General features: G+C 45.2%; 1 protein-coding gene across 1 annotated transcript in view; it reads left to right on the top strand.

Annotated features, from left to right (window-relative positions):
• The window catches only part of LOC102185549 (multidrug resistance-associated protein 4), a 170,431-nt gene that overhangs the window by 44,473 nt on the left and 110,268 nt on the right, over positions 1 to 15,690 (top strand). Inside the window, 3 exon segments of the mRNA XM_018056443.1 lie at positions 157 to 348; positions 9,499 to 9,593; positions 9,817 to 9,903. Of these exon segments, the coding sequence (XP_017911932.1) occupies positions 157 to 348; positions 9,499 to 9,593; positions 9,817 to 9,903 (374 nt within the window).

The following is a 15,690-nucleotide window of genomic DNA, read 5'->3' as shown; positions in this document are numbered from 1 at the left end:
TTTTTTTTTTTTGATCTTAACTGTGAGGGCTGTACTTGATCCTGTTGAAGGAACGGGTTCTATCATGTGTCAACCGCCAGGGTGGGGTGGGCTGTGCTGCGGGGCGTGTTCCGTGAGTGCTGCCTGTTCACGAGTGTGTGTTGCTGTCTGTTGCAGTCGTCACTATTAAGCGCTCTGCTGGGGGAGCTGCCCCCGAGCCAGGGGAAGGTCAGCGTGCACGGGAGGATCGCATATGTTTCTCAGCAGCCCTGGGTGTTTCCAGGGACTGTAAAGAGTAACATTTTATTTGGGAAGAAATATGAAGAAGACAGATATGAAGAAGTAATAAGGGCTTGTGCTTTGGAAGAGGTGAGTAATGACTTCTGAGTTGCATATACTTGAATTTCAAATGATGATAGTGGTTTACACTACAAGGTTTGTTAAAGGTTCTTTTTAAGAAATAGATTTTTGAACGTTGCTTAACATTTAAGTTGGTCTTCTGGCTAAATCAGCAGGATAAGCATATGTATTTATATATGCCATCGTTTCAATTCTTATAGGTTAGTAACACAGAATACATTATCTGGAGGAGGGGGGGTTGTTTCGTTCTGTGAAGTTTTCATTCACTTTCAACATTTTTTAATGGAAAGTTATAAATATTTACAAAAACAGAGAGCATGGTGTAATGAACCCTCATGTATCCACCCCCAGCTTCAGCCAGAATCAGCTGGTGGTCAGTCTGGCTGCATCTATACCCCTGCCGGCCCCACCCCCACCCCAGAGTATCGTGGAGCAGATCCTAGACCTCAGATCAGTTCATCTGTAAACATTTCATTATTTTTCTCTAAAAGATAGGAAAGCTTTGGGGGAAAAAATCACTACTTTATTTCATCTGAAAAATACTTCAAATTCCTGAATATCAGCCACCTGCTCATCTGTGTTTACATGCTGCTGATCATCTCACTGAGAAATCTTCACCACTGTTGGAACCCACATAAGGTCTGCCCCTGCGCTTGGCTGATGCCTCCTTGGTCCCATTCAGTCTGTGAGGTTCTCTCACCACTTCATTTTTGACTTGTAATTTATTATTTAAGGAAACCAGAATGGCTTAAAATTTCTTTTTAATATTGTGTCATTTCACTGAGGGAGATTGTTTTCAGAAACGGCACTAAGTTTCACAGAGAATGGTAAGATGAAAGGTTTAACTGTATTTTGGGAATTAAATAAGATTAGTGAGTAAATGATGAGACCTAAACTTAAGAGATAGAGAATACAATTGACAAAAAGAAAGGAGAAAGAGTAAATAATGTTAAATATTATGTTACTCTCTTGGGTTGTAAAAAATCAGTGAATAATATCATTAAAGGTCTCCCCCGGGGTCTGTTCAGTGCAGTCTGGACATCTGACTACCCTTTTGTACTATGAGGAAAAAACAGGGACAGATTTCCAAAGGTGAGGTGTTGAAGGCTCCAGACCTGCTTTCTGAGGAAATAGTGATTTGCCTGGAACAAGGGATTGAACATCATAGGTTGCATCAGGTATGTGTGCGTGCTAAGTCACTTCAGTCATGTCCAGCTCTGCGGCACTATGGACGGTAGCCCGCCAGACTCCTCTGTCCATGGGATTCTCCAGGCAAGAATACGGGAGTGGGTTGCTATTTCCTTCCCCAGGGGATCCTCCCAACCCATGAATCAAACCCGAGTCTCTGTCTCCTGCATTGGTGGGTGGGTTCTTTACCACCAGCGCCACCTGGGAAGCCCTGCATTAGGTGAGCAGCATTTTACAATGATGTGGACACACACAATTGCTTGTTTCATGGGCTCATTTCTCTACTCCAGGTTCTTGTTCATGGGTGACTGTACATTTGCAGAAATGATGTCAAGTTAGCAGGGATGAGCTAGATTTTTATTAAATGGTCTAGATACCATATACAGAGAAGGCAATGGCAACCCAACTCTAGCACTCTTGCCTGGAAAATCCCATGGACGGAGGATCCTGGTGGGCTGCAGTCCATGGGGTTGCTATGAGTCGGGCATGACTGAGGGACTTCACTTTCACTTTTCACTTTCCTGCATTGGAGAAGGAAATGGCAACCCACTCCAGTGTTCTTGCCTGGAGAATCCCAGGGACGGGGGAGACTGGTGGGCTGCTGTCCATGGGGTCACACAGATTTGGACATGACTGAAGGGACTTAGCAGCAGCAGAAGGGACTTAACAGCAGATACCAAATAAGAAGGGAAAGCAAGTGCAGAACAGTGAGAATAGTAGCTCCCATTAATTCAGAGTCCATGTGCTAATCATTTTTCTGCCTTTCACACATGTGCACGGACACATGTAAAAAGGTTTATGAGTTATTCATTCTTTATGAGTATCTTCGATATTCCCATCTTCATTTTATAGTTAGCAAAACTGAGGCCGGGACAGATGAGACACCTCATCTCTACATTTGTAGCTCAAGTTCAGATCCTTGGGACAATGCTTTGCCACAGCCTCGTGGGGTGATTGGACCACTAATGTGGGCAGTGTTCTGGGGCTTCACCCGCATGGGGCATGTGGGCAGCACAGACTTTGGTGGAACGTGCCCTGCAGGACTGGGATGCACAGCAGGTCTTCTGTACATGATTTGATGTCTATGAACATGGACTGCTCTCCTGTCCTGTGCATAGTTGGGACATGGGGTTGGGGTCCCTTGTGCCCATTCTCTCCTTGGCAGGAAGGGAGGCCCAGCATGGAGAAGTAGCAGAGAAGAGAGTTCTGGCCCCGGGTTCATCACTTGCCCACTGTCACTCTGGACACATCCTGTTACCTGCCAGGACCTCTGACGTTTCTGCAGTAAAATGAGGACATTGGGTCAGAGGGTTTTGTTCCTGCTCTGAAGTGTCATCTATGACTCTGATTAACAAAAGGTTAGAAGGTCTTTACGACACCTGGGAACTACTTAGTAAGTTATGAGACCATCTGCTTATCTCCTTTTGGATTCCAGGTCTCAGTGGATGGACGTAAGGCAGGCACAGGAAATAGTGGCGTCCTGTAGACACAGAGACGGCATAGACAGTGTGGTAGAAAAGCCTTGGCCTTTGGAGAGAAACAGTCCTGGGTAGTGACTCCAGGTGTTTGTCTCAGTTTCCTTTCTTATTAAATGGGGGAGGGGTGGGATTACTGTAAACATTACAGAAAATGCCTGTGAAATGTAAACAAACCAGGGTTTCAGTAAGTGGTGCCCATTGTTGCTATTCTAAACTTTTTCTCTCCATCCATCTATCCATCCATATAAATATAATAAAGATTTATCCTTATTATTCTCCTTACTCTCACCTCCCCCAAATCCTGGAGGAAAAGCCATAAAAAAGCAACATCTATTTATTTATTAGCACTTTATTTATTTTAATTGGAGGATGATTACAATATTGTGATGATTTTTGCCATACATCAACATGAATTTGCCACGGATATAGATATGTCCCCCCATCCTGAGCCCATCTCCCGCCTCTCTACCCACCTTATCCCTCTGGGTTGTCCCAGAGTACTGACTTTGGGTGCCCTACTTCATGTATCAAACTTGCACTGGTCATCTGTTTTACATATGTTAATGTATATGTTTCAAGCTATTCTCTCAAATCATCCCACTTTCACCTTCTTCCACTGAATCCAAAGGTCTGTTCTTTACATCAGTCTCCTTTGCTGCCTTGCATGTAAGATTGTCATTATCATCTTTCTAAAAGCAACATTTTTTATATAACATATGTTTAAAACAACTAGATGTATTATACTAGGTCTTATTGAAGTAATTAAGTTCATTGAGCTGAAAACTTTTCTGTAACAAAATAGGGAGACATGAAGTAATCACAGTGGCAGTATCAATTCAGGTTGATGACATCAACTCCACGGTCTAGGAGTCAGAAGGTTCAGGAATTGAGTCCCAGCTTCTCTGTTGATCAGGTGTGTGGTTTTGACTGTTTGATCTTTACAAGCCTGTTACTTCATCTGTAAAATGGAGATAATAAGACCATCAATCTCATCAGGTTGTTTTGAGGATTAAATGTGGTTGTGATTTTAAAACACCTGCTTGCTAAGGACACAACAAGCACTCTGTAAGTTTTAGAATGGTTTTGAAAATAAATTAGTTTTTAATTATAAGCTCAGTTTCTGGTAAAATTACATCCATAAAATGTGACACATAAGAAAGAAGGTATTTGAGTATTAACTTCCATTGTTTGAGCTGGTATTTCTGTAGGTGCTCTACACACAGTACATTATAGAAATCAGCAGTAATAATATTCTGTTACCATAATATAAGAAATATTGTGTGCAACATTTGTCTCCATGTTATCTATAAGGCTTTTGAAAATGTTTAGTGAACACATATTTAAAGGTATCAAATTGATAAATTCTAGTTTAATATTTTTCCACATAGATCACTTACTTGGCCATAGGATAGTAAGTTTATTGACACTTACATGTCCAAGTATAGATGCCTTCAAAATTTTGAATTACTCAAGTGTTGTCTTCATTTCAAATGTACCTTCAGTCACCACCTGGGCAGCATGATGTGAAAGAGCAGAAGGCTCTGAACTGACATGAGCTGGTTCAGATTCCAGCTCTTCTGTTTAACAGCTGACTGCTCTCAGACCAGTGATGTGGTCCTCACTTAATCTCAGTTTCCTCATCTGTGAAATGGGGCCAGTACTTACTGGGCATCTCGCTGTGAGGATTAGAGATAATCAGCATCTCGTTCCAGAACAGAGCTTGGGGCACAGATCTTACCCCCCAGGAGCTGTGAGAAGCCGTGTGCACGTGTACAAATGATGGAGCAGAATAAGACGGGTCCTTCACAAGAAATGAGAGATGTAAACAGAACCCAGCAGGAAGAGAGACGAGTCCAGGCTGGTTCCATGGGAGAGAGTGCTTGGGATGAGCCTGGAAAGATGGGCAGGATGCTGACAGGCTGTGAGAGGAGGGGCGATTCCACAAGGAAGAAAAGCTGTGAAGGAAGGAGGGCTCCTGCTGCTGGACTCTAGAGTCCAGCCCTCCCCTGCCAGGGCCTCACGTCTGGCCCCCGTTAACCGTTTCAGCAGTCTGCTCCGTGGTGCTTCTACTGTAAGTCTCCACCATCCCTGAAGGGCCCTTGATGTGCTTCTGGACGGATGGCACCAAACCAGCATCACCATTTCCTAGTTTGCCTCTAGTGTGTGTGTCTGCTGTTCAGTGAGAATTGGGGAAATTTGGGGGCTTCCCTGCTGGCTCAAATATCAAAGAATCTGCAATGCAGATTGTCTGCAATGCAGGAAGACCTGGGTTCACTCCCTGGGTTGGAAGGATCCCCTGGAGAAGAAAATGGCAACCCACTCCAGTATTCTTGCCTGGAGAATTCCATGGACAGAGGAGGCTGGTAGGCTATAGGCCATGGGATCACCGAATTGGACTCGACTGATTAGCACTTACTTACTTACTTAACTTAGAGGTAACAAATATGAATAAGAACACTTTCCTGTCAGCGGAAGGAACTGTAATATATGCCCAACTCAGGCTTTCCCCCTTTGATCTGATCAGAACATGGCAGCTGAGAAATCAACTTTACTTGCTTTTACTTCAAATCCTCCAAAATGTTTTTTCCCTTGGTGGCTTGTTCATATATAACGTGCAGAGTCAACAACACACTCGAAGTGTTACCACCAGACTCAGAGACAGTTTCTCATGTCCTGGAGAGAGAGGCTGTGAGTACTTTTTCTAGAATGTGGTTAAGATTGCTGTATTACAATGTGGTGCTTTTTTAAGAAGAAAACCATTTGAATAACATGAAATCAAAGCAGGAAAACTAAGCAGAACAGTTTGCAAGGACTGTGAGCAGTAAAGGAGAGGCCAAGTAATTCTGTGTGTGTGCATGAGGCTGAGAACTTATCACAAAGCTCTTTTTTTTTTTTTTCAATGAAAACACAAAGCAAGAGATGGTATTAATTTCTGAGCTCAAGAAAGAAAGAATGTGAGGTAATTATAAATTGTCACAACAGAACATTTGCTGCCTTTCATCAGATGCACCTCTATTGAGATTTGATTGAGTGAAGAACCTGTGTGTGTCTGTGTTTTGTGGATGTCAGGGAGGGTTATGATGGAGTCTCTTTCTTCCATGGTGGTCATATGCTTTTATGTTATGATTCACACTGTAAACAGGGTCCTACTCTTGGCTTGGTGAGAAAATAGGGATCAGTAACCAATAGCAAGTTATCAACCTATGTCGTTTTTTCATTTGTGCAGGTGTTCACACACTTTATATTCTCACAGCATCCTTGAGTTCAGTGCCTCTGGTTTCTGCAGCGCAGTCTATAGAAGAGGAAAATGAGACTTAGGGAGATCAGAGGACTTGTTTATCATGGTGACACCATGTGCTACTTGCTTTCTCCCCAAATTTGCTACAGCAGAGACAGAGAAGTGAGGGCTTCATCTGCAGAAAAGTACTGCTGGGCATCCTAGGTTGATGCCTGAGGAGTTTAGTGATAAAAACTCCAAACTCTGTCTATGACAGAATATGCCAATTGACAATTATAGGCAACCTAAGACTTCTAATATAATACCATGTAACTTAAGTCTAAGGCAGAGGAACCAGAGATCAAATTCCCAACATCTGGTAGATCATAGAAAAAGCAAGAGAATTCCAGAAAAGCATTTACTTCTGCTACATTGATATGATAAAGCCTTTCACTGTGTGGATCACAACAAAGGGTGGAAAATTCCTAAAAGAGATGGGAATACCAGACCACCTTACCGGCCACCTACAAAACCTGCATGGAGGGCAAGAAGCAACAGCTAGAACTGGACATGGAACAAAAGACTGATTCCAAATTGGGAAAGGAGTACATCAAAGCTATATATTGTCACCCTGCTTATTTAACTTACATGCAGAGTACCCCATGTGAAATGCCAGACTGGATGAAGCACAAGCTGGAATAAAGATTTCCATGAGAAATATCAATAACCTCAGATATGCAGATGATATCACCCTTATAACAGAAAGTGAAGGGAAACTAAAGAGCCCCTTGATGAAGGTGGAAGAGGAGAGTAATAAAGTTGGCTTAAAAATCAAGATTCAAAAAACTAAGATCATGGCGTGTGGTTCCACCACTTCATGGCAATAGATGCGGAAACAATGGAAACAGTGACAGAGTTTATTTTCTTGGGCTCCAACATCACTGCAGATGGTGACTGCAGTCATGAAATTAAAAATGTTTGCTCCTTGGGAGAAAAACTATGACAAACCTATACAGCATATTAAAAGACAGAGCCATTACTTTACTAACGAAGGTCCATATAGTCAAAGCTATGGTTTTTCTAGTAGTCGTGTAAGGATGTGAGAGTTGGGCCATAAAGAAAGCTGAGTGCAGAAGAACAGATGCTTTTGAACTGTGGTATTGGAGAAGACACTTGAGAATCCCTTGCCAGTCAATCGTAAAGGAAATCAACCCTGAATATTCATTGAAAGGACTGATGCTGAAGCTCCAGTGCTTTGACCACCTGATGGGAAGAACCAACTCATTAGGAAAGACCCTGATGCTGAAAAAGATTGAATGCAGGAGAAGAACGGGATGACAAAGGACGAGATGCTTGGATGGCATCCGTGACTCAGTGGCCGTGAGTTTGAACAAGCTCCAGGAGATGGTAAAGGACAAGGAAGCCTGAAGTGCTCCATTCCTTGGGATCACAAAGAGTCCGACACAACTAAACGAGTGAACAACTACTTAAGCCTGATTTCTATCTTGTCATTTTGGGAATGTTCTTGTCATCTATTCTTTTTTTCCCCCATGGTACTCTGGGAAAAATAGCCTGATTTGTCTATTAACTTCTTAAATGATATTCAAATATAACTTTTGATTGATTGCCAGATCCTCAAGTTACAACTGTACTTCCTTCTTAGTTTTGAGTTTTTCCTGCTTTCACAGATAAGCATCTGCTTAATCCAGCTGATCTGCTGAGTGTCCTTTGAGCACACCGTTTCTTTCCTTTTGATTTTCCTGCCCAGCTTGCTCTTTCTGCTCCCATTTCTTGTACAGATCTTATCTGTCACTTACTTTAAGTATTAGTGTGAAGACTTGGGTTAGGTGTTATCCCTTCTCTGAAAGTGGGAAGCTGAGGCAGAGATCAGTAAAATGTCTTTTTAAGAGACACTCATTCCTTGATAAAAACAAGTCCTGTGTCTTCACCCTGGGCCACCAGCTCTCACACCTGTGTCTAGCACAGACCTTCACACCTGCATGTACAAATGCAACATGACACCACTGGGAGGTCATCTCAGGTTGTCCATGAGCTAAGTTCCCTAAACCTGCATCCACCATCTTCCCCAACTCAGTAAATGGAGACCCTGTCCTTCCCCTTCCTCACCCCAAACACCACAGTCTCCTCTTCTCCTACAACCCACACCCATCCTGTCAGCAGGTTTTTTGGACTCTGCCTTCAACATGTGCCTGGAGTGTGACCCCATCTCTCCATTCCCACTGTTCTCACTCTGGCCCTGACCACCGTCATCTCTCACCTCGATTATTCTGGAAGCCTCCTCACTTGTATCCACCCTCACCCTTCCCCACTTACTGTCTGTTTTCTGTAAAGCACAGGAGAGATTCCTTAAAACCTCAAACAGGTCCGTCTGCCCCCTCTTCCTGTTACTGGAGTGCCCCCAGGCTCCTCCTGCTCCATCTCTTCCCTCACTCATTCTCAGCTCTGCTCTCCTGCCTCCTGATCCTGAACCCCTTGGGCATCTCCCCATGGCCCCTGCACTCGCCCCTCCCTCTGTGAGGAGCAGCCTCTCCAGGTCTGCCTGAGTGCCCCCCTCCAGATCTGCTCACATCCCCTCTGAGCAGAGCCCTCCGCTCCTGGACTCACTTCCCTCCTTCACTCTCCATCCCCCTGAACAGGCTTCCTTTTCCTTCCTGTCCTCAGTACTTGTGCTCAGGTTAATTTTCCACATCGTCTGTCTTCCATCATGGAAAGAAACTCTAGGAGTTTTGTTTCTTCACAAATGAGTTCATTGTTCCCAGAGTAATGCCTGTCATACAATAAGTAGGTCCTCAGTAAATATCTGTTAAAATGGTCAAACGCATAGATGCTGTGCAAAACTACAAAACAAAAACAAAAGACACTGAGAGGGTTTTTTTTTTTTTTTAATGTTAAAGGTCACAGTTTAGTTACTCTGACTTGTACCCACTGCTCTAGCTTCCCAGGTTGCTTGGTGGGAAAGAATCCACCTGCCAGTGCTGGAGACACAGGAGACACTGATTCGACCCCTGGGTCAGGAGGATCTCCTGGAGGAGGAAACAGCAAACCCCTCCAGTGTTGTTGCCTGGAGAATCCCACGGACAGAAAAGCCTGACAAGCCCTAGTCCATGGGGTTACAAAGAGTTGAATACGACTTAGCAGCTGAGCATGCATGCACGTTAGTCAAATACTTGTGTGAGGAACTAATGCTAAGAGTGTAAGATGGTAGTAGAGCACAATTTATATCTTTTTCTTTCCCCCCGTTTTCTCTCTGTGTAGGATTTACAGCTTTTGGAGGAAGGAGATCTAACTGAGATAGGAGACAGAGGAACCCCGCTGAGTGAAGGACAGAAAGCCCGGGTCAGCCTCGCCAGGTGAGTGGGGTTTCAGTTGCCATTCGCCCCTCCTCCTCTGCAGCTCCCAGTGGATGTGAGCACGCAGACCCAGCTCACCGGGTGGGTCTGTGTGAAGCAGGATCTTGGCCCTTTCCCTGGGCTCTTGGAATGAACATGGAGTTGTTAGACGCCATCATGGTTCAGAGATGAGACCCAGGGAGTGTGAAGTGTCCCCCTCCTGACGTCTCTCTACGTTTTCTAGAGCCGTGTATCAGGACGCAGACATCTACCTCCTGGACGATCCGCTCAGCGCAGTGGATGCAGGAGTCAGCAGACACTTGTTCGAAGAGTGAGTTTGCTCCAGTTTTCTATCGTTTCTTCTTTCCAAGAGCCCTGTAGAGATGAGGGAAGAGAGCTCAGGAAAGCCTTTGTGCTCCAGGAGACTCAGCTCCTGCTGCCCTGGTGTTCCTCCCTCCCCTCCCTTCCCTCCACAGAAGATCTATCGTAGAGAAATCTTGCATCCTGATGAGGTCAGGACAGGAAAATACAGCAGGTGCTTCCAGTGTGTGTGTGTGTGGGGGGCATTGGGGTCCATGCTTTAGGGAGTGACATAGATGGCAGTTTCCCTCTTGCTACTTGCAGTTGATTACCAGACACTCCAGGTGGATCCAGACCCAAGGAATAAGAAAGATGATGTAGGGTTTTAAAATCAGAGAGTGAGACTCTATAACCTGGTACTTGGCTACCAGTTTTTTTTTCCTCCATCATTTGCTTAAGGCACGTTAGAAGCGAAGTTTTCAGTACTGACATAGGGCTTTCATGGAAAGATCCTGTTGGTTTATGCTTGTTATTCTATCAGTTTGGAAATAAAGTCTAGGATTTGAGAATCATTTGTTCCACATCTGAGTATGATTTCAATCATTTCATGTTATTTCATGGATGCTTGCTAGAGTTAATACTTAGAGCTACAATGTAGTGTCACCTATAATCTGGCTTGAGTCTTGACTCTCATTCCTGTTTCTAAAATGTAGAACTTGTCAGTGGCTCCTGGTTGGCTATACAATGACTAAATTAGAACAACTCTGATTCTTTTCTGTGTATAATGTGTCCTAACACACACTGGCTGAGGCCTTTTATAGAGTCTAGTCTGGGCTTTTTGACAGCCTTGCGAACTTGTTTTTTTCCTAAAACAGCCTCCACATCTCCCCCATGGTCAGGTCTCTTGCTGTTGTTCACTTTGTTAAAGGCAATGAGCCTTCCAGCTGCAGTTATTAACTCCCTGCTGTGTGCACTGAGATCAGTGCCTTACTGCACAAAACATCTTAGTTTACAAGGAGGACGGTGAGCCAGGAGAGGGGAAGGACCCACACTGGGCAAAATAAGGGAGACTAGGACTCTCAGCTCTCATTCCTGCCTCTGAGGAACCTCACTCTACGTGGAGCTTGTTAAGACAGATGCCTGGGAAAAGCTCAGCAGAGTCAGGGTTCAGAGTGTTTTAATACAGGATAGTAAGTGCTGAATGTAAAGTGGGAGTGTCAGCTGGAGGCTTTCACTGAAGTTGGAAAGCTCCCTGTGCCTGGGGCTGGGCAGGAGGTACCCTGGGGGCAGGTGTATGGAGGCTGAGAAGAGGACCCAGTCCTTTGTTGAAGCAGGAGTAGAAGCTCAGGTGTGGAGGGAGGAGGAAGCAGGGCTGTGAGGAGAATAGCAGGCAAGTCCTCGCCTGGAAGAGGTGGGGTGTGCAGTAAGGAGAAGCTGTTTGGAAATTCTCGCTCTCAGCTCCTGTGTTAGTTTCTAGTACTGTGTCTGTCCAGGCTGCTCTCACAGGAACCAGAGCTGGGTGGCTTTAGAAATAACAAGTTTTTATCTCATGGTTTTGAAGGCTGGGAAAGTCCAAGTCAGGGTGCTGAAAGATTCAGCATGATGAGAGTCCAATTCCTGTGGCCTCATGTGGTGGCAGAGGTGAGGGAGCCGTGTGGGTCCCTTTTATAAGGACACTAATCCCTTTTATGAAGTCTGCACCCTCATGACCTGGTCCCTCCCAATGGCCCCACCTCCTAATACCAACACAGTTGGGATTAGATCTCAATAGATGAGTTTTCAGGAGTAAAACATTCAGTCTATAGCACATTGTCACAGATGTGGGTGCTCAAAGAATAGAAATTAAATTTCTCACAGTTCTTAAGGCTACAGGTTCACGGTGTGGGTGGTCTGCTTTTTCCTGAGACCTTTCTCAGCTTCTGACCACATCCCCTCGCTGTGTCCCACACGGTCGGGGTTTTCTCTAGTTGCAGTGGGCAGGGGCTACTCTCTAGCTGTGGTGCATGGACTTCTCACTGTGGTGGCTTCTCTCGTTGCAGAGCACGGGCTCTGGGGTGCATGGACTTAGTAGTTGCGGCTCCTGGGCCCCAGAGCACAGGCTCAGTGGTTGTGCTGCCTGGGCTGAGGTGCTTTGTGCACGTGGGAGCTTCCTGGACCAGGGAGGGATCCCGTGTCTCCTGCATTGGCAGGTGGATTCTTTGCCACTGAGCCACCAGCAAAGCCCCCATTTGTATATTTTTGCTTATATATCTGTTGCCTTAGGAGATTGACCTAAGAAAACATTGGTATAATCTATGTCACAGAGTGTTTTGCCTATAATCTCTACTGGGAGTTTTATGGTGTCATGTCTTATGATTAAGTGAAGGTGAAGGTGAAGTTGAAGTCGCTCAGTAGTGTCCAACTCTTTGCGACCCCGTGGACTGTAACCTACTAGGCTTCTCCGTCCATGGGATTTTCCAGGCAAGAATACTGGAGTGGATTGCCATTTCCTTCTGCAGGGGATCTTCCCGACCCAGGGATCGAACCTGGGTCTCCCACATTGGAGGCAGATGCTTTAACCTCTGAGCCACCAGGAAGTGATTAAGTATTTACGCCATTTTGAGTTTATTTTTGTGCATGGTGAGGGGGTGTGCTCTAACTTCATTGATTTACATGCTTGTGTCTCTGTCCTTGTGTCTTAGTCTCTTCATCTAAGCACACCAGTCAGATCAGATTAGATCCAGTATAATTAAGAGTAATAATTACCTTTAAAGTCCATGACACCAAATTCTAAGGTACTGATGACTCAGGTGACTGCATGTGAATCTGAGGGGACATGATTGATTTACAGCAAGTCCAGAATACCAAAGTAGAGACGTCAGCAGGGTTAACAAATGTGAGAGGGAGGCCTGTGAGGAGCTCTGGGCTCTGGACACTAGAATCTGGCTAGGAGCTAGGATTCCACATCCACTAAGCAGGCGTTGTTAGACTGTGGTGGAACCTGCCCTTGTATAAAACATGCTTAGTGTTGGGGTCATAAAAGAGTCGTGGAGATGGATGGTGGTGATGGTTGCACATCAACGTGAATGTACTTAATGCCACTGAGCTGTGTGCTAAAAATGACAAAAATGGTAAATTTCATGTTAGGTATATTGTAACACACATACAAACCTGAATAGTGGCACAGAATCCTTGAGAATAAGAGGGAACAGGGCAGATGACACATGGCGTTGTCTCCAGCTCTCTGATCAGACCCCCGTTTCCCAGCCTCTCCCGTTCATGACTTGATGAATTTTCCTTTAGAGAAGTGCCAGTGTCTCATCACGAGTTCGGTGACAGCGGCTCGTGCTGTGACAGAGATTCCCCACCCCCGCCCTCCTGGCACCATGAGTGTCTCAGCCTCCTTGTTCCCAGCCCCACCCTGAGCTCACTAATATGTGCCACCCCGTCTTGTGAGCATCTGTGCAAGTTCCCCATCCATGAGCAGATTCTGCTGGTCATTGCATCTGTGTCACAGGGAAGGCAGAGCAAGGCATTTTGGTGCCAAGTACAGGGTGCTGATCGCAGAAGTTCTCCTGAGTTCTTTTTCAAACACTGGAGATATTTATAAAATCCTCTCAAATATTCTGAGTGTTCAGTTTTGGATATATACTTGATGGAAGCAAGCTTAAGACTATTGTTTGTAATCAGAAGCACATTCTCTAGGGAAAGTTAAAGCAGAGAGCGTGAAAGCAATTTAGGAAACCACTCAGCAGCAACTGGAGACTATTCTCAAGTCAGAGAATTGGATGGAACAATATGCTGTGAGAGATGGTGGTCCTGTGGAAGCTTGGTCATGGGAAGGGTTTTGTATTACAAATGAATGACTCACACTTCTGCTTTCCTTTAACAGTTTCCTTCAGTCATGAATTTATATCCAAGGTCATTGAGGTTCATGACTTTTACAGCTTTATGCTGTGAACACAGTGGATTCTATCAGCTGCAGAAGGTGAGGGCCTTACATGAACTGATGCAGGCTCACCTGTGTCCAGCCATGTGTCCCAACCTGGTTCAGCCCCACATCACCAGACCCCTGCCTCCTGCGTCATCAGATCTTGGGGTCTGTCCTGATCAGACTCCCACGCTGCTATCTACACGACTCACCCTCCTGTCTACACAGCTCACCCACCTGCTCCAGCCCTTCAGGGACACCTCCCCCACCGACTCCGCCCACCCCCACCACTCCACCACCACCACATTCACAAAGCAGCTCCAGGTCCTCAAACAAACAGGCTTCCTTGCCGTCTGCCCCCTTCAGCCTTTCCAGCTAATCTGCACACCCACTTGGTGTCCAGTGGTGCTGGCTCTGCGGGGTCCTTTCTCACCCCTTCTGTCTATACACACTGGTCCCTCTGTCCCAGAGCCAGGGAGCACTGCCCCAGGACACAGAAGGAAGGTGGAAGACGGGACCTGCCATTCCCACCTACTCCTCCAAGGGGCGCCCGTGCCCTCTGTCTTCCCCCAGCCCTCAGTGGGTGCACTTGACCATTTATGAGTCCCCCTGCCACCCACTGTAGCTCAGATGGAAAAGAATCTGCCTGCAGTGCAGGAGACCTGGGTTCGACTCCTGGGTCAGGAAGATCCCCTGAAGAAGAAAATGGCAACCCACTCCAGTATTCTTGCCTGGAAAATCTCATGGACAGAGGAGCCTGGCAGGCTACAGTCCATGGGGTTGCAAGAGTCAGACATGACTTAGCCACTAAACCACCACCACCACCTACCACCTATAAACTATGAATGCAGGAAGGTGCCTCAGCCCAGCGTGTTCTGTCCCAGGAACCCTGCACCTGCTGTGCCTTCTTCCAGGATGTTTCCCCAGTTAGTCTCAGGGCTCCCATGTCTCCCCATCTAAGACAGAAGCTGCCCTTGTTTTTCCTTCAGAGCACAGGTCACAGCCCAATAGTGGATTCTCTTTGCTTGCTCACTGTGTCCTCTACACGGTGCAGAGTATTCTCTTCTGTCTTGACTTGTGGTGGGTCCTCAGCACTTGGGACAGTACCTGGCTCCTCAGTAAACCACTGCTGATTGAATGAATGGAGGTGGGGCCTATGTCTTACTTGTATCGCCTCCACCACAAGATGTGTCTCCTCTTAATAGAGCCCTTATATTGGATTATATGTGGGATTATAAGATTAACACAGCCTTTATATAGGAATAGCTATTATACAACTGGTTGCTGACTCAGTCATTTCTATGGCATGACTTGGAAATCTTTAAAAACTTGGAAAATAGTGTATTTTTCTAGTGATTTGGATTAAAGCATCATTTATGAAAAATTCAAAGCCATTAATTGATCTCTTCATTATAATTATTTATACTACCTCATCTGTGATGGGATGTTAGGAAGAAAACATCTTAAAACTTTTGGGTTGGTTCACTTTGGACACAACACCCTGTCAGATTTGATTAGCATCCACTTTTAGGGATTATTGGCAGGCAATTATGAATTAAGGAGAAAAAAATCTGTTTTAGTACTAAGTTTGAAAAGGTGTTAGTCAAGAAACTTAGGTATGAAAGAAACTTAGGTATGAATGCTGAGATAACCCATGTCAAAATGTAAAAATGGATCCTTTTGGACTTAGCGAATGTATGGCATATGTGTTTACATTCCAGGGTCTTGTTTCTGATCACAGATTCAATATCCAGAGTGTCCCCTTAAGAGTTTTCTGACCTGAGTCCAAAGCACATGACCACTCACGGTTAGGGAGGAGTGGAAAAGAAAGCTGACATTTGCTGAGTAGATTGGTGGTTTGATTTCCAGAACATGTGGATGAGTTGTTTGATCTTGTTTTGAGATGAA

This window comes from Capra hircus, chromosome 12, assembly GCF_001704415.2.
Source record: "Capra hircus breed San Clemente chromosome 12, ASM170441v1, whole genome shotgun sequence".
Lineage (NCBI taxonomy): Eukaryota > Metazoa > Chordata > Mammalia > Artiodactyla > Bovidae > Capra > Capra hircus.
The sequence above is the reverse complement of the archived record's forward strand: the minus strand, read 5'-3'. Positions and strand labels throughout refer to the sequence as shown.